The 19,845-nt window shown below is 39.4% G+C and overlaps 1 protein-coding gene across 1 annotated transcript in view; it reads left to right on the forward strand.

Annotated features, from left to right (window-relative positions):
- LOC122797628 (protein THEMIS3-like) overlaps nt 1-19,845 on the forward strand; it is a 135,298-nt gene that overhangs the window by 91,663 nt on the left and 23,790 nt on the right. The window contains exon 2 of the mRNA XM_044066171.1: nt 6,383-6,841. Coding sequence (XP_043922106.1) covers nt 6,383-6,841 — 459 coding nt within the window. The remainder of the gene's footprint in view (nt 1-6,382; nt 6,842-19,845) is intronic.

A 19,845-nucleotide genomic window follows, 5' to 3' on the forward strand; every position in this document is an offset into this window, starting at 1 on the left:
AGCTGTTCTTTTAGTTTAGATTTAAAGAGCTTTTAGTTTACATTTAAAGAGCTCTACTGTGCTATCAGCTCATCTATCTGGTGGTATATGATTCTAAATGTCAGGTCCTAGCTTGGAGAATGCTTCTTCTCCCACTGAAGTTTTAAATCATGGCTTGATAAGGTTCAGAGCTTCAACTATGTTTTCCCTCAGGTCTGCCCCCGCCCCATACTCCAGTAAAGCCACGTTGGTAACCACACACCATAACTTACACTGTCATGAAAAGAATAATCCAAAATAACCAGTAATAGAGTGCAGCGAACAAGTTATTTGGTCATTGAGGGATTTTAGCTTGAAATAAGACTTTTCAGAACAAGTAAAAAAAAAGCCAGCCATCAGAACTAGCTACTAATTTGTATAATGAGCATAATTTATATCACTAATTATTACTTTGTATAATGTGCTTAATTTCTTAGTCAAAGTTCTGATCATGTGACTTGGTTTTAATATTTAATGAAGATGGTTGCTTTTTCGGTTATTAGTAGTTTTTATCTTAAGATAAAAGCACTTAGAATAAAGTGCTTTCTGTACTCCATTAATAGTTATTTTGTTTTAATTAGTATATTTTCTGTTCACTATTTGGTTCCCTATTTTTCAATGTGGATTTCTTCTACCATCCTCAAAAGTCTAGCTGCTAATATAGATGTAAACACCTTAAAAGCACGGCTGAATATTGAGACAGGTCTATGGGAGGGTGGAAGACAGTGTTCCTTCCCTTATCTTCTTTTAGTATAGCTCTTCCAACTGCTTTTCTCTAAAATACAGGTGGATTGACTCCCAGCTATAACATTCATCATCCCCAACTAACTCATCAGTAGCTAATCACCACCTATTTTCCATGCTTCAGTCTGCATGGCACCAGACCCTGGGGGCGTATCTATCTCATGTGTCTTAGCTAATCACCAGCTATTTTCCATGCTTCGGTCTGCATGGCACCAGACCCTGGGGGCATATCTATCTCATGTGTCTTAGCTAATCACCAGCTATTTTCCATGCTTCGGTCTGCATGGCACCAGACCCTGGGGGTGTATCTGTCTCATTTGTCTGTTGCATTCTTTATCTCATTTATATGCAATTGGCTTCATTAGTTCTACCCTTTGCCTGTTTGTAACTTGTGGTATTTTTACCTGGACCGGTAACTGTCTCAGGGTTGGGTAGTTATCCTTCTGATCGTAAACTGACCTGTAAAACCCCTTAAATTCACCCATGATCCTCTTGTGGTTGGTGATAAGACCCTTGCTATCTCTGCTCCTAACCACAAACACATCTGGTATCCTATTCTGCTCTATTAATCTTACTGTTAACACTTTCAGAGCTTCAGAAGAGGTTCCAAAGTACACATGCCTCACTCCCACTTTCTTCAACTCCAGCCTGCTATCAATAAACCCTTGAAGTCATGTTTTCATGCCCCTCAGTATCTGGCTTTTACTCTCAGGCAGTGTTGCTTTTGCTTGCAGGCTTTCTGTACCCCATTTCAGTACATCAATCCTCACTCTCATTTCTACCTGTTTAACCCTCATCATTTAATTATTGCATCCCTTACCTTTTCCTTGCACTTATCCAATTCCTCACTCAAGATCTTGGCCAGTGCCATGACCTGTACCTGAAAAGTTTCATCCCCCCATAAATTCTTTCTCTTTTCTAGTGAAAAGTACATAGAATGGGAATCTCCGATGGTTTTCTAACTTTTCCCTCCCTCTCTCACCTGTATTCCAGTCAATACAATCACATGGCCTGAAAAGGGGCTTGGGCCCACCTTTATATCTTTCAAATGATCTACATGTTCCACTTGGATATACCCCTGTCTAACTTTCATCAGGTATGGGGTATGGGAGTGATAGTTGGTTTACTATCACAATTTAGAAATGACCTTGTCCGAATAGTGTTACATCGAATGTATAGTTTCAAAGATTTGTAAACTCGAAAGTACACATATTGAATCTGTAATCCTGAAATCTGGATGGCAAATTCAGTTCAATGGTAACATTTTTAAAACATTAAATACCAAACACTCGGTTTTAACATGGTTCGAAATTGGGATTTAAAATCGTTTTGAATTTCAACATTATATTTTGATGACGTGTAAACGAACAAGTTCATTTCTGGATTGTGATAGTAAACCATGATAGTTAAAGTCTTGATTTCCCTGATCTCTCTATACATAAACTTTTATATTTTCCTCCACCCAAATTATCTGAAATGTTGATCAACCAACTTCCCCTTAGTACTTTCATTATCCTTGGACCTCAATCTATATCCTTTTTGGATGTAATGATATTCCAGTACCAATGAGGGTCATCATATATTCCGGAATGGTCAATACTTGGGACAGAATATTCCTTATAAACCTACGATTCTGGAGGGGGATATTTACAGGTACTATGGTGAGCAACTTTGCTCCTTCATAGCACACCTTCACTCCTACAAAACAACCCTTTTCATCTACAAGGATCTTTAACGTCTGAAATCTTATCAATCTCTTTAACAAGAATGCCACCCCCTTCCACTCTTCTGACTAATCTGAAGTCACCACTATACTAGAAGTGCCTGTTTTTGGCATGTTTGTTCGCACTTCAATTAATGTCTTGTAAGATCATCACATATCTGTCCAAATTCTTCACAGGTTATACACTCTTTTTGTCTTTACCAGGCACTAGATTTGATTTCTTTCCTTTCTGTACTATGCTAAGGGCTTTATTATAGGTTCATAGGTTCATAGATTTGTACTAGACTAACTGCCCTTATGGGCCACTTTAAGCCTAGCCAGTTACCCCATGTGAGAATAAAACCCTGCACCTTGTGTCTGCAAGGTGAACGCCTAAACCATTATGCCAACCTCCCACCCTTTATCTATCCATATGAAGCTACATTCAGGTCTGGGCAGTGAACGTGAAGTAAATGCAGTGGGTATGTGTCTCAGTAACCCTGTGTTATCCAAAGATGGGTTAGTGTATGGCCCGGAACAGTGAGACTGATTAAAAATGTATACAGTACTTATAGATTCATAAAATGTTACCCTTGGTTGGAACTGAACTTATATATATATTGAGTCCGAGATTGCTGTTTCTAACAGTATCCCTATGCTGAAGGTATGGAGATCACAGAGTTGGTATATATAGTTTCCAGGGGGGTGGGGGTATGCCATCTAACAATTTTAGGGTGCAGGGGGCTTTCTCCTGCAAAAAAACACTTTAAACGAGAATAGGGATGCTGGACATTCGCTGTTCTTTTATACTTTTGTATTTTTGTATTTTTTCTTTTCTTGTAATTCAGGGCTAACACAAGTATCAGCCATGTATTTGCCTTCTGGCATATCATACAACAGAATGGTTTAGATTTCATTACATTGAACATAACCTGACAAACTAATAAGCAAACATGAAAAAAGTAGTCGGGCACTTAATCTGATGTGATTATTTTCCTTTTGTCCTTCAAGGAGTGGGCCATCCATGTCCTTACAAACCATTTCAATGACTACAGTATTGTTGAAAGGTTTGAGAGAACAGGTTACAGGTTTTAAGTATGACCTCATGAGTGCCGTAACCCAAGCCCGCATCTTATTTTCTGATCTTCAGTCTTTTTTGTTCATGGGTTCATAGTTTAGTACTAGGCTAACTGCCCTTGTGGGCCCTTTTAAGCCTATGATTGCAGTCATCCTAAGTAAGAATTGGGCTATTGTCAGATCACATAACGATGTTCGACAATGGGTGGGTGAAAAACCTAACATAGTATACAGGAGGGGGCAAACCCTTAAAAATATTCTTGAAGCAAAAATTAAGAAACTTATGGTAGGCTATATGAAAAAATGGGGGTCATGTACAATGTGCACACAAGTCCTAGAGGGACCCTCCTGTGTAATAAATGGGACCATGATTAAGATAAAAAAGAAAGGTTTGTGCCAGACTGAGAGAGTGGTATATTGTGGCTTGTGTACCAAATGCCCTGCCTACTATATTGGAAAAACTCAAAGGAAGCTTAAAAGTAGAATTTATGAACACCTTAGAGATATAAGGTTGGGAAAAGACACAAATGCCCTTGCAAATCACTGTAATGATTTCCCTGACCATACTTTTAAGTTTATGATTCTGGACGGACTTGAAATTGACCCAAGGGTTGGCCCATAGACACACCAACTAGAAAAGCAGCAGGCTATTTGGCAGATTAGAATGAATGCAACAAGATGGCCAGGTATAAATGATGCCCTGTCTTTAGCGTTCTTTCTCAAACTGAAGGCACTAGACAGATAAGAAAAGTGTGTATGTACATACATATATATATATATATATACATATATATACATATATATATATATATATATATATATATATATATATATATATATATATATATATATATATATACATATAGTTTACTCTACATGGGTTAAATGTTTTGATGGTGAATGTTTTTTATTGTATCATATTATGTATTATATGATTTATAATAAGAGTGTTATTTATATTTGATTCATATATTTTTATATACATTTTAAAAAAAGATTTAGCCAGCTGTTGAATATTTGGGTCTATATCAGAACATCGAAGTATTAAAACTTTGAATGTTCTGATATCGAGCACTATTCAGCGAATGCTAAGAATAGCAAAGCTGCAGAACAGTGAATTCTTTCCTCGGGAAAGAATTTAGTTGGCCGTTTCTGAGGTTTCGCTATTCTTAGCCCTGTGGTGGAAAGTTACGGGTTGGGTTCAGGTAAGTGTGCGATTGTTTGTACGTTAGGGTTAGGGGTGGGTTAAGTGAGTTAGGGTTAGGGCGTGGGTTAGGCGTGTGTGTGATAGTGACAGACTTTAGGGTTGGGGCGGTTTAAGTGAGTTAGGGTTAGGGCGCGGGTTAGGCGTGTGTGCGATAGTGACAGACTTTAGGGTTAGGGTTTGGGTTAGTAGTTGGTAAGTGGGTAGATATTAGTCTATGTTTAGTTTAGTGTAGCGTTAGATGTAGGAATTTAGGTGTATGCATGTGGTTGCTGTTTGTTTGATGTGCTTGTGTTGTGTGTATGTGTTTCGGAGCAGCAAATTTTTTCCATGGGAAAAAATTTGCAGTTCTGAATGTTCGATATTTTCATGTTTAGATGTTTTGGGGCTGATGAAATAGCTTTCGCTATTTTCATCTTTCGATAACGTGATATAAACATGAATATTTTATGAGATTTTAATTGATAAATGCAATCTATTGGGGAAGAGTAATTAAGGGATGGTCTTATACTTTTTAAAAAGGGACTGTTGACTGTGTGCTGTTATCTTGAAAACGTCTCTGAATAAACAGAGATGAAAGCGCTTGATGAATTGCTGCTATTTAACTTATTTTATTATTTTTTCACAACTAAATTGTGTTTTTGAGTGAACCAATCTGGTTGCTGTCCTGCATCTGCTGCCGTGTATCCCCTTTTAAGCCTAGACAATTACTCCATGTGAGAAGCAAACCCTGCACCTTGTGTTGGTAAGATAAACACTTTAACCATTATTCTAACCTCCCACCTCTTCATGCCAAATCACAAGCCCATGATATAAAATATAATCTTTAAGAAATATGCACATCTGTGTAATCCAAAGCTTTTACACTTTACCCTGCACGCTTCAGAGATTATCCAGTAGATTTCATTATTCTTCCATTCACCACAACGTCATCTAGTGAGCTCTGAATATTAAGGATTATTTTTACTTGATTTATGGCATGGTTATGGACAGCAAGTGAAAATATCATTCTGAGATCAATATTTTAAATTTCAATAAATGGGATAAGTCTTTATGTGGATTACCCATTGTGAATTCCTTATCTTGTATTTACATATGTAAATCGGCATAAGCCAAGTCAGTTTTTGGGAATTGATTCGCCCCTCCCCCCCAACAGGCAGAGCTCTGCTGATATTTTCAGTTCTAGAGACTAGGAATGCTGCATCATCTTTAGCACAGAATTAATGGCGACTCTAAAATGTCTGCAGATCTTGTCACCCCCCCCCGCTTTAACTTTGTTAACAACTAATGTTACTGGTATAGTCCATTTGATATGCTTTATTGAAAACAATACTCCGGTACTTTCTAAGATTTACAATTGAATTTCACCCAGGAGCATCTCCAACCTCCCCTCCCATTTTATTTGTTATATATGGTTTTACATTTTTTATACATTATTAAATATACTACTTTTACACCCTCAAAAGTCGTATACTTTGCAGATCATGCTGGGCTTTTTATCAATTATTTTTAAAATTAAAAATTCTGTTGTTTCTGCAAACCAGACTGATCTTGTACAATTTAAGACGAGCTGCATTCTTTGGTTTGTTATGCTTTTACTATTCATTTCAATTGTTGTTCCTTTTTTTCCTCTGTAGGTGAATTTCAGCTTATTCCAGATCCTGTTCCCTACGAGACTGTTGCAGACATTTATCAATCTGTCAAAATTACTAGTACACCTGAAGGACAAACACGTTACAAGAACTTAGTTAAAATTTCACTTGAAGATGGAGTTGAAATTAAAACAAATGAGAACTTAGCTTTCACTGGTGTAGAACAACAAGGTAGTGAGATATTTTTGCAATGTAGACGCTTAAACAAGAAGAATTCTTCTGCACTGCTTCTGCCGATGAACTGCGTAGGAAAGTTCCAGGAATATCCTGATAGGCGTTACTACAAAATAAATAAAATAATTGACTGGAAAATGCTATGGGGTCGACAACGACTGATAAAGCCTGCACCTGAATCTCCAATGCATCATGAAAATTTCTTAATTCCAGAGGGATTTACTGGTTGCATTTCTCTGGCAGTAAGCTATTCTGTGAAAGCAGTTGTGGGTTAGTATAAATCAGTCTTATATTTTTATGCTGGAAAGTGGTGTCATTATGCATAATCGGCTTAGTGAAGATTTTTTTAATAATAACTGCATGCATGTTGGTAATTTCTCATTTCCTTTTTATAGTCCAGTATTTCTAATATTACTTTTTTTCCACTGTAACCCTTTGTCATTACTTATTTGAAACTGTTTCAGTATTTATCATCACTTTCTGAATCCAAATTTATCACCCAAAAATTCTAGAGTAGTACATTCAGACTTTACAGCAATCAAAGGGATGTTTATTTTATTTTATTTATTTTACAAGGAGGTGGCCTGGACCAAAAGAGCTTCTTCTGACTCAGTTACAATTAGAACAGAATAGAACAAATTAGGTCAAAGTGAACAACAATTCCCAGATTGTAAAATGGCTTTTGATTTGCACATGATGACACACCAAAATCTGTCATCATCATCAACCCCACATGGGGTTGGGGTGTCAAGTCAGCTGTTACCATCTCACTGTTCAGTGCTACATTCTTGCCTTCCTCGACACTCATACCTGACTGCCACAGGTCTTTTATAACACAATCCATCCTCCTCTTTGGTGGATGCCCTTGCTTCCTCTTGTCGTCTTCCTGTCTGTCCCAAATCGTCTTCACCAGATTGTCTTCTGCTTTTCTGCGTACATGCCTGAACCACCATAATGTGTTCTCTTTGACCTTTTCTGCAATTGAAGCTGCTTTGGCTTCTGCTCTAATATCCTCATTTCTTCATCTGTCCCACAGTGTGCATCCTACCACCCATCTCAGGCACTTCACCTCAATCACCTCTAGCTTCCTCAACTGTCCTGCATTTACTGCCTCGGTTTTTGTCCCTTATAGTACTACTGGTAGCACCACAATTTTGTACACCTTACTTTTCTGCTTCTTTGCCATTCTTATGTCATATATTACATTTGACACTCTCCCAGTTGGCTGCATCCGCTCTGATTCTACCTTTGACCTCCTTCATTCAGACTTCTCTTCTCCTCAACCCCCCAATACTTCAAGCGATTAATTTGTTCCACTATTTTCTTTCTAGCTCATTGCTCAGCTTCCTCCGAACTCTACCATTTGCTGATTATCTGTAATTACTTTCTTCCTATGTGCCTTCAGTTTTGCATTCCATTTCCCCTATTCTTTGCTGAAGTTCTTGCTCAGAGTCTGCCTGTAATGTCACATTGTCTGAATACAGCAACTTTGATGATGTGTCCTTTGCAACCTGTTTGCTAATGTTGTCCATCACCAGTATGAACAGCAGTGGGCTCAAAGCTGAACCGTGGTGCACACCCATTCCCACTGGGAACCCCTCTGTGAGACCGAACACTGCTCATAATTGAGTCATTGGGTCCTTATACATAGGTTCAACTAATTCTGCAAGTGTTTCTGGGACTTAAACCACCACAGGACTGTCCATATCAGCTTTCTTGGTACCATGTCATAGTTTTTCTCCAAGGCTAGGAATGTCCAGTTGGACTCTTTCCTCATTTCTAGCTTCTTCTCAAGTATCTGTCTCACTGCAAACATCAGGTCAGTTGTGTTACATCCTGATCTGAATCTGAGCTGCTCATCTCCTATCTTACATTCTACTACTCTGCATATCTGTTTATCAGTCACCCTCTCCAGAACTTTCATGCAATGTGACAAGAGTTTGATTCCTCTGTACTGCCCACAGTTATGGATGTCCCCTTTGTTCTAGAACACTGGCATAAGTATACTTACTCTACGCCTTTCTCTCCATGTTTCTATGAGTCCCCTCAGAAACATTTCTCCCGTCTCATCTAGCATCTTTATTGTGTCTGCTGTGACCTCATCTGAGGCTGCTGCTTTCCCTGACTTTGTTTTCCTTAATGCTGTTTTTACTTCTTCCATGGCAGGCTTTTCCTCTTCTGTCATCATAGACTGTGTATGGGAGAATACAGTTCTGTTTGACTTTCTTCATTCAGAAGCAGCTAGAAGTACTTCCATCTTCCTTTGATGTCCTGTGGACTGGTGAGCAGGTTGTTGCTGACTTCCTTTATGAAGGGTATCTGACTATCTTCTTTATTTTTCTGCCTTTGCCTTGCAACCTGATATAGTTTCTTTGTGCATGTATTGAAATTCTTTACAGTGGATGGTAGGGTACCTTTAATGCCTTGTTCATTGCTACTGCATCTCCTTTCTTGTTTTTTTGTTAGCCAACCAGTATTCCTTCCTAGCCTGCTCTGTCTTTTCTATCTCACACTTTTTTCCTGCACACCTTCTTTCTTTTGATGACTTCCTGGACTTCTGCATTCCAACACCAGCATTTCTTATGCACCTTATTTCCATACCTGGCTGAGCTGCATATCTGCTCTTTGGTCTACACACATGATGTTTTGAGGTGCTGTCATTCTCCTTCAACTCTACCTATTTGCTCCTCTTCTTCATCTTCTTCATCTTCGTGTGGTGCAAGAGCCCTGGGTAACTCCTTGAACTGTTGTCGTTTCTCTCCAGTCAACTTCCAGGTCTTCAGCCTGTTCTCTGCTGACCTTAGAGCCTTCTCTGACCACTCCTTGCAGCTTATTATGACAACCAGTGGTTTATACTGTGGACTGACTGTTTTACTTCAAATAACTTTACAATCACTGATTCTACTCCAGTGCCCTTTCCTTACTAGCAGGAAGTCTACATGAGTTGCATGTTGGCCACTCTTGTATGTGATCTTGTGACTATCTCTCTTTCAGAACCATGTGTTGGCTACTATCAAGCCATTTGCCAGACAGACATTAGAATGGCCCCTCCTTCTTTGTTTGCGTTGTCCACCCATGTGAACCCAGTCACTCATTATATTCTGCTCTGTCTGTTTCAATATGTGCATTCAGGTCACCCATTATCAACACCAATTCATGTTGTCCTGCCTTATCTAGTAGGTCCTGCAACTGCTGTCTGAATGCCCTCTTGTCCTCACTTTCACAACCCTGCTGTGGTGCATAGGCTGAGATTATGAGCACTGCCCTATCATTACACTGAAGTCTGACTGCCATGAGTCTGTCACTAATTCTAATGACATCTTTCAATGTTTTCTGAAGCCTTTCCCTCAACACAATTCCCACACCATTTCTAGCCTGTCCCCCTCCTGAGTAGTATACTCTGGATTCCAAGCCAAGTGGCTTTGCTGCATTGCCTTTTCATCTTTTCTCCCAGATACATAGGATGTCCAGCCTCCTCCGTATCATCATGTCATCCACTTCCAAGCTGTGCCTTGTCAGTAAACCTACACGAAGTGTGACAAGTCTTAGTCCATGTTTGGCAGGTTGATTGGTTTTACGTACAGCTTTGACTCAACAGAGCTATCCCAGGTAACCCAAGCTGGGCAACTGGACACTAGACGGCCAGTAGCTTATTGACACAGAGCTGTTGGGTTCTATGGCAGGCACACACTGGCTAATAGGCACATACACCCCTCCCACCATTAGTATAGGTTCATGGCATAGGTCAGAGTAGGCTGGGTCCTCAGCCCACTTATCACTGGCGAATACCCATACCCATTTTGGCATCATTAGTCAACATGATTGAATCACCTAGAGGCATATTTTACATCACCTGTGGCTTTCATAAAAACAGAGTGATTGAGCACACTGCTTGTTCTGAGATAAGTCTTTTTGGAAGCCATGGCAAAGTCACATTATAGATACAATAATCACTGTACTGTCCCAATAGAAGTATATATTACCACATTGGGAGAGTGGCCTAATGGTTAAGGTGTTTGTCTTGCAAACACAAGGTGCAGGGTTTGAGTCTCACAAGGGATAATTGGCTAGGCTTAAAATGGCTCGCAAGGGCAATTAGCTTAGTACTAACCTATGAACCATGTTAGTCAAAAAAAGCAAGAGAAAACTTTGATTATGTGCTACCACAGAAGCACACTGATATTTGACTTCTTAATAATAAATACGATTTTAGTTATAAGGAAACTATTTTTTAGGAAATATGCTTCATGCAATGAGACTGAGCTGACAGATCAAGAAGGTTGCTGTATGCATACATGTGGCATTACAGACTCTCAGCAAGAACTTCAGCAAAGGATAGGGGAATGAAATGCAAAACTGAAGGCAAACGGGATGAAACTGAATACAGATATGACAGCTGTAATGACAGCAAAATGGGGCTATGAAAACTGAGATAAAAATCAGAGATGCTACAACCAATTAGCACAGAGAGTCAGGGGTGATGCATGACAGAAGAATGCCAAAGAAAGTGAAAAGTAAGGTGTACAAAACAGTGCTACACAGGGGTGTTGAGGATGATGATGGATGTGACGGAGTTCCAAATTTTGATTTCAGAGCTACACACTGCAGGCTACTGCAAGTTCGAGATGTCCAAAATGTCCAAGGTGGCTGAGTATGAATGGATATGTACTGTAGTGTTGTTTAACCTTTTATACGGGTTTTAAGGTAAACCATATTACAAAGGGATGGGTGACGGTTTATGTACAACAGTTTGTAAATAAAACAGGGATTCAAAACCCTGGCCTTCAAAATGATAGGTAAGCAATGTGGTGGTAATTTATGTCATACGAATTACATTAAATCTGTACATTTTGCTAAATGTAACATGAAGTATGTATAAATTAGATGCACATTTCCCAACTAGAAGACAGACTGTGTAATATAGATAAACTTACTAAGCTGGGCATAAATCCCTATGTCACTCGACGGGTTGCCAACTGGCTTACTGACAGAACCCAGACTGCAAAAGTAGCTGATTCCAAATCCAGCTCCAGACAAGTGACAAGTGGAGTACCTCAGGGTTCAGTCCTGGGACCACTCTTGTTTGGCATCTACTTCTCTGAAGTACAGGCCAACACTAAGGGACTCTGGCTAACAACGTTTGCAGATGACTGCAAACTGGGGGCCATTATTGAATCCCCAAATGATGTTGATATTCTACAAAAGGGCCTTACAGAAACAGATGCCTGGTGCCAGAGCCATGGGCTCAAGCTTAATGCCAAGAAATGTATAGTCATCCCCTATGGAAAAAAACATGTACCCATGAACTACCACATAGGTGGCAGAACACTAAACATCGAAAGTGTGATGACAGACTTAGGGACACAAGTGGACAGTGGTCTCACTTTCGATAACCACATCGCCACAACAGTCAGGAAATCCATCTACGTGGCACACCTCATCACTAAGGGCTTTTCATCCAGAAAAAAGGAGGTCATTGTCCCACTGTACTCATCCCTCATTAGACCCATTATAGAGTATAATGCCCCATTTGGTATGTACCTCACAAGACATCTGCAACAGCTGGAAAGGCCACAGAAATACCTCACTAAAAGAATCACAGGCCCAAAGCAGATGCCATATGCTGACCATCTAAAAAAACTCCAGTTATACTCCGTGGCATATCGTCTACTCAGAGGCGATCTCTGCTTAACATACAAGGCCATGTCAAACCCTGAGCTGTTGGACATGCTCCACTTAAAGAAATCCCAATCCCACAGAGCCACATGCTCCAGGGATCTAAACCTTATCATCACAATGAACAAAACATGCTGGAGGGATAGGTTCCTGACCCAGAGACTCCCCATACTCTGAAATAGACTGCCCATACATGTCAAGCAGAGCACCTCATTGGCCCTCTTTAAAAGGAACCTTGATGATTGGATGGGAGATAGGAAATTCACCCCAGGGATCATGTCAGTCGCCCTGCTAGTCAGAGGCACAGAGAAGTAAATATTGTGGGAAAAAATTTCCAGGGAATTGTTATGGCTAGGCTTGCATAGGCCTTAGGGTCGATAGCCTAGTACCAACCTATGAACCTATAGAGTGAGAATAAGAACCAATAGAAAATTTCCCTTGCTTGGTAAGGGAATGAAATGTTGGGTAACATTTTTAATACAGACTCCATTTTATAATTCTGTTAACATGTTCAATACTGGTACAGAAAGTGCCAAACCAAATTCATTAGTCACTACAACAACCTTTTCAATGAGGCACCCAGGTAGAACAGTTTACTAATGCAGCAGAAGTACTTACATGTACCAAAGAAGAATAAGAGTCTGGTTTTCTAAATATTACTTGTCTTTTAGGAGTAAATCAGATGAAAATCTGATGCAGATAATTTTATGGTTTAATTTCTCCAATCCCATAAATGCTGACTGCATGCAATAAGGCTAAGCCATCTGTGTTTTGGCATCATGTTGACTTTAAGCAGGCTGAGACACATAGTATTTCTGAAACATAATGAGAAGAAATAGCCCCGGCGCAGATCCCTGGTGCATTCCAGATGTGATGACGAAGGCTATGGTGTGACTTTATAAATACATTTTAACTCTAAATTATTGATGAGTGTGATAGTTCTAAAACTAGTTCATATTCTCTGAGCCTATGCTACCAGCCTGGAGTTGACTAAGCAACCTTTTGCAAGCACTAAATAAACAAAATCAATTTTTTGTCACATCAGCAGTATTCCACTTAGTAGTCTAGAGACCACAAATCTGAAAATCCTAACTGTTATGGAGAGCAGGAAGGTGATAGTATTGTTTCCCCACTGGAATCCATGATGTCACACTGACAAAAGACTACACTCTTCAAGATACTTTTTCACTTCAGAAAAGAAAGCTTTCTTTAGATGTGAGAAACGTGAAAATGCATGCAGATAGGTCTAAGATTCAAGCAGTTACTTGGGGTCAGTCCTAGGGATGGGAATGAAGGTGGAAAATTTCAGGCAAAATTAGGTATCCTTAGGAAATTTCAGATTGAGGCTGAGCGATCCTGATTGCTTGCAGTTGTAAATACTTCTAAGCATTGATGAACCCCTTTTAGAATCACTCATTGGAAGAAAAAAGAGAATTCAATCAAAATGTTACTGTTTGGGTTTTCACTGGAGTTGCTAGGAAGGACAGTGTCAGCCTGAATTTTTAAACCTTGAACAGAACCATCAGCAGCATTTTATAGAGAAGATAGGTCTTGCTTACTTAGCTCCAAGTAAGTAATAGAATCGTGTTTGGTTCTACCAGTGAGATTGTTTATCTCTTGCAAGAACATGTTAGGCTTGTTCAGCATTGAAGGTTTTGAATATTTTCTCTTTGAATAAGATAATGTGTTTTTGTCGTTTTGCATAACTGTTAATACTGGCACCTGAAGAAGGAGTAATTGTGTGCTTTATGAGTTTATTGCCTCCTTTCCATACCTCTCAACCTGGAAACATCAAAAATCTGGACAAGGCCCATGAAAAATAGGTACAAATCTGTACGCTGATTAACATCTAATTTGCATACACAATTATGTAACCCCACCCACTCCAATGGAGTTGTGGGATACCAACTTTCAAACGCAAACTGAAGAACAGACAGCCAAAATATGGCAGAGTCCCCCTGCAGCCATCCCAATGTCCCATTACCTGGCTCGCCCCATTTACCATAGACACTAAATTGTGCATACAGCTTCACTTCTACAATGATTTGGATTTTATTTTTACATTTTACAGCACAACAATGCAGAAACACTAATAGACATCTGGTAAACAAAACAATACTGTCTCACAATGAAAATAGGCTTGGCATTAAAACTTCTCTGCCCTTGAAACTCACATTCATTGAAACAGCATTGAAACCCACACCACATCCAAAGAAAATGCATCTGGCCAGTGGTGGATAAAGATTACCTTTGGGCTATTTTCAAATCCTTGGCCCCTTGCACACAAAACAAGAAACATACATGTGTTATTTTCTTTGATACACCTTCCTGACTGAGCACATTTTAAATTTATTGTTTGAACAATTTTCCAGTAGGCTGTACTGTAGGCAATGAAACAAAAAGCATGAACCAAACTGCCCAGTTCAGAACATTTCCATCATAAAAGTCTACTTCCACACCCACACTATAAATAGAATGACAGTAGTGTAAGCCATAGGCATCTTGCACAGTGTCTCGCACTTTACAATTTCATATTTTTTTGGGGGGGACAAAATGTCAAAAACCAAGGACACATTTTAAACATTGCTTGTATAATTTTTGTAAAGTTGTTAGAATAAAATGTTGTGTTACCACAATGCATTTCACTGGCAAATTTTGAACCCAGGTCCCTATTCACTACAGTCAGAACATACCACTATGCCAAATCAGCAACTTCCTGAAACATAGGAAGACAAACTTAATGGCTATCATTTAGTGAATTAATTTCTCACTTCTCACCATAGCTCTCAAACTCTTAGTACAAAAACCTGGAAAAAGCCAATAATGGGGGAATACAAATTCAGTTCTCACTTCTCACCATAGCTCTCAAGCTCTTAGCACAAAAAAACCTGGGCAGAGCTCAAAAGTGGTGGTGGCTAGTGACTTTAGGCTCTTTTTACAGGGTTTGAGCCTGAGTACCTCACACCATACCTCCCAACTGTCCCGAATTACTCGGTTTTTACCGAGTTTTGGGGTCCAAATAATGGGGTGCCACGATTCACGAGTGGCACCCCTTCATTTCTGATTTTTTTTCTTTATTTTTAAATTTTTTTATTTTTCGCGCATTGTGAGCTGACGTCATCACGTGCGTGATGACGTCAGCTCGTCATGGCTACCAGCCTGTCGGAATCAAGCTTTGCACAGTTCAAATGCTTCCCCAGAGCGGGAACAGAAAGCAAGGCTGTATTTTCATTTAGAAGGCTCGCCGGAAGTAAGTGAGTGCGGAAAGGATTTCTCAAATTTAGAAGCCTGGATTTCCTCACTGTTGGCTGCGCGGAGAAGGATTTATTTCATTGCACGCAGACTGGAGAAGGATTTCTTTTATTTATCAGCCTGCCTTGATTTCCTCGCTGTTGGCTGCACGGAGAAGGATTTATTTCATTGCACGCAGACTGGAGAAGGATTTCTTTTATTTATAAGCCTGCCTTGATTTCCTCGCTGTTGGCTGCACGGAGAAGGATTTATTTCATTGCACGCAGACTGGAGAAGGATTTCTTTTATTTAGAAGCCTGCCTTGATTTCCTCGCTCTGCACGGAGAAGAAGTGTGTGTGCAGAAAGGATTTCTTTTATTTTCCTCGCTCCTGGCTTGCACGGAGTAAAGGTAAGTGTAAGTGTATGCCGAGACTGGTGGTGTTCTTCGTCGACTCGAGACTGGTGTGTTTTATATTCCTTCCTGCACAGAGAAGCTGTCAGAAAGGATTTCTTTTCCCAAGACTGGTGTGTGTGTGTGTGTTTTTTTTTTATTTTAGTTGCTGGCTGCACAGAGAAGCCGTTCCTCACCGAGACTGAGGTGTGTGTGTTTTTATTTTCCTTGCTGCATAGAGAAGCCATTGTGTCGTGTGTGTGAGGGTGCCACTAGTTATCTAGCAACACAGGCAATTTTGTTTTCAAAATAAATATATCTTATGTTTGGATGGTATTTTTCTGCAAGATTGCCTCCACATAAGTTCCTACGGCTCAACACCTACAATATATGTCTATCTGTGGAATATCTATCTATCTGTCTGCCTGTCTAGCAGATTATCTAAGGTCACCAGCAGAAGACTACTAGTCTGCCTTGTCTGCCCCATTGTTGCAATTGCCACCCTATAGCTGTACCTCCTCACTGCTTAATTTCCACTTGTCTCATATATGGCATGAACTATTTTTTTTTTCTTTGCAGTAGCCATTATGAGAGCAATTTGCAGTTTATTGTTTCCCATACTGAAGCTTCCCCTTGTACTTTACCAGCTGTACCCTTCCTCACAATTAGAACATGTCTCACATTATTTTCTCTAAAATCCAATTTAATAGCCCTGTATACACACCCATATCACATTCTGCTTTCCATTCTAATGACTATAACCCAGGCTGTCTCACCTTTATCTGTATGTCTTTCAACCACTCTTTTTACTGTCTTAATGGTACTGCCTTTTTAACTTCTCTTTCAGGTCAGAGTCCACATCTCTACATGCTTTCCACACAGATTTTCTGCTTTCACATGGCCATCATCTTTTAAAGGTATATGACCCGGACTGTTACACCTATTATTGTGCAGTATATCTCAGCTTCTCCAAGGTCTCGTTTTTTTGTTAATTTGTCACTTTTTCCCTGATGATGCATTGTTCCTGTGGTTGTGACACCAAACTCTTTTCCTGACTGGCAGATGGGAGTTTATCCTTCCCCAAACAGACAGTTCACACTCAGTATTAATCATTAGCTCTTATCTGTCAGCCCTTTCTGATATCTACTTAAATGCCTTTTTTAGGCTTGTCTCCATCCTCTGCTTATGATACAAATTTGATATTATCTTCAAAAAGGTTTGTTAGGCAGGCATCCTGGCACAGAATAAAAAGCCCTGAATGTGACACAGATGACCAGATTATGATACACACCTGGATGCTGAGGCATTATGACACTGACTTGGATGCTGAGGTGTTATGATACTGATTTGGATGTCGTATTAAGATACAGACTTAGATGCTGAGGTATGATGACACTGACTTGGATGTTGTGGTGATCCTTGCAGAAAGGATTTCTTTTATTTTCCTTGCTCACATGGAGGAAAGGTAAGTGTGTGCCGAGGACTGGTGTGTGTGTGTGTTTATTTTCTGCACAAAGAAGCTGTTCCTCACCAAGATTGGTATTTTATTTCCCTTGCTGCACAGAGAAGCCATCAGAAAGGATTTCTTTTCATATGTGTGTGTGTGTGTGTGTGTGAGGTACTCAGGCTCAAACCCTGTTAAAAGAGCCTAAAGTCACTAGCCACCACCACTTTTGAGCTCTGCCCAGGTTTTTTTGTGCTAAGAGTTGAGAGCTATGGTGAGAAGTGAGAACTGAATTTGTATTCCCCCATTCTCGGTGCAGAAAATAAAAACACACACACACCACCAGTCTCGGCATACACTTACACTTACCTTTACTCCGTGCAAGCCAGGAGCGAGGAGAATAAAAGAAATCCTTTCTGCACACACACTTCTTCTCCGTGCAGAGCGAGGAAATCAAGGCAGGCTTCTAAATAAAAGAAATCCTTCTCCAGTCTGCGTGCAATAAAATAAATTCTTCTCCGTGCAGCCATCAGTGAGGAAATCAAGGCAGGCTTCTAAATAAAAGAAATCCTTCTCCAGTCTGCGTGCAATCAAATAAATCCTTCTCCGTGCAGCCAACAGTGAGGAAATCCAGGCTTCTAAATTTGAAAAATCCTTTCCGCACTCACTTACTTCCGGCGAGCCTTCTAAATGAAAATACAGCCTTGCTTTCTGTTCCCGCTCTGGGGAAGCATTTGAACTGTGCAAAGCTTGATACCAACAGGCTGGTAGCCATGACGAGCTGACGTCATCACGCACGTGATGACGTCAGCTCACAATGCGCGAAAAATAAAAAAATTTAAAAATAAAGAAAAAAATCAGAAACGAAGGGGTGCCACTCGTGAATCATGGCACCCCATTATTTGGACCCCAAAACTCGGTAAAAAATGAGTAATTCGGGACAGTTGGGAGGTATGCTCCTTTCTTTTAACAAGGATCTAGTACATTTCAGATGTAATGCAAGACCAGAGGGTTGCACCATTCATTTAACTCATATAAAATAGTATTTCTTCTAAAGGTGAAGAGGAACCTTCAGAGTGTACTATTTCGTATTACTCAGCCATCTTGTGATATGACAATATACCATTGTTTAACTTCCAGCTCAGTTAAAGCTGCAATGATTGCATCAGATGGATTCTGTCTTTTAGCAAAATAATACCCAAAAAAATGAAGAGTGATATCCTTTGGGGGGCATCAAGAAAGGGTACATGTTAGATGCAATGTCATATGTTAAAATTATTACATTTTCTAAAAAAAACAAAAAGAAACCAAATGGATAGCACTCTATGAAGATGTCACAGGTTATGTTTTGTAAAAAATAAAACAAGGGATCAAAAGGGTGATCAGTCTTCATCTGAGTTATGTAAGTCTGAATGCCCAATTCAACATTATAAAGAAACAAAAACAAAAATGTTGAAATACAGAGCAGCAAATGCACTTTACATTCGCTGTTGTGCATTTCAACATTTTAATGCAGATCGCAGTACAGTGGGGATCGGAAAATGTGCCCTTTCCCTCACTATAGTGCGATCTTGGAGTCTGTATATATAAGTAGCAGGTGGTGTGGGGGGTGCAGGGAGCATGCCCCCTCTGCAAAACTGTTGTTTGTGTGTCTGTTGCAGTCTACCACATCTTGCAGAAGTGTGGACAATGTTCAAATAACGTCAAATTTGACATTCTTGACATCCACAGTCGACATTTTCTGTAGTATATGTTTTTAGTTTTGTCCATATGGTTCTGCATTACAATAACTCGCACAAGGTACGATCAGCATATGATAGTAAACCTAAAACAAGTACAGGTGATATATTCTTGGGATGTGCTGTCTGACTTGCAGTTTTACCAATCATAATAAAATTTAGTATCAGCTCCTACTATAGAAGATACTATGCATATTTAATACTAGACACCTACACATTTTAATTACACAAAGATGGACAGATAGATATATAGATAGATAGATCGACCAATAGAGAGATAAAAAGGTGTACCTGAAGCATTCGATATTTCACTTATTGCACTGTACTCACATCATCAAAAGCTTATCTGTGTTAGCAATTTTCTGTAACTAATTATCTTACAGTGATAACACAGAAGCCCCTTTCTGTCTAACAGACACTACAAAATAACATCCACGTGCTAACCATCGCCAAAATGCACAGCAGTTACCATACTCACTACTGGACTTAAATCTAACATTTATTATCCCACACAAAAACTAAGCATGAAGCAGAAGGAAAATCCTAATGACATATACAAAAGGGTAAAAAACTGTAATTAAACTATTTTTCAACAGTACGAATTAATAAATATACATGAAATGTATATCTACTCTTCACAGAAGTCACATAAATGGCTATAATATCAGTGTTTAAATTTGTAAAAAAAATACCCTTACCTCAAGAATTTACCCTTCATTAAAATAAGGTGTAGAAACAGCAAGAGAATTGAAGAATTTAAAATAAAACTAAATAAATAAAGCCTAAGCATAA

This window comes from Protopterus annectens, chromosome 3.part1, assembly GCF_019279795.1.
Source record: "Protopterus annectens isolate FY-2018-M chromosome 3.part1, PAN1.0, whole genome shotgun sequence".
In the NCBI taxonomy this organism is placed as follows: domain Eukaryota; kingdom Metazoa; phylum Chordata; order Ceratodontiformes; family Protopteridae; genus Protopterus; species Protopterus annectens.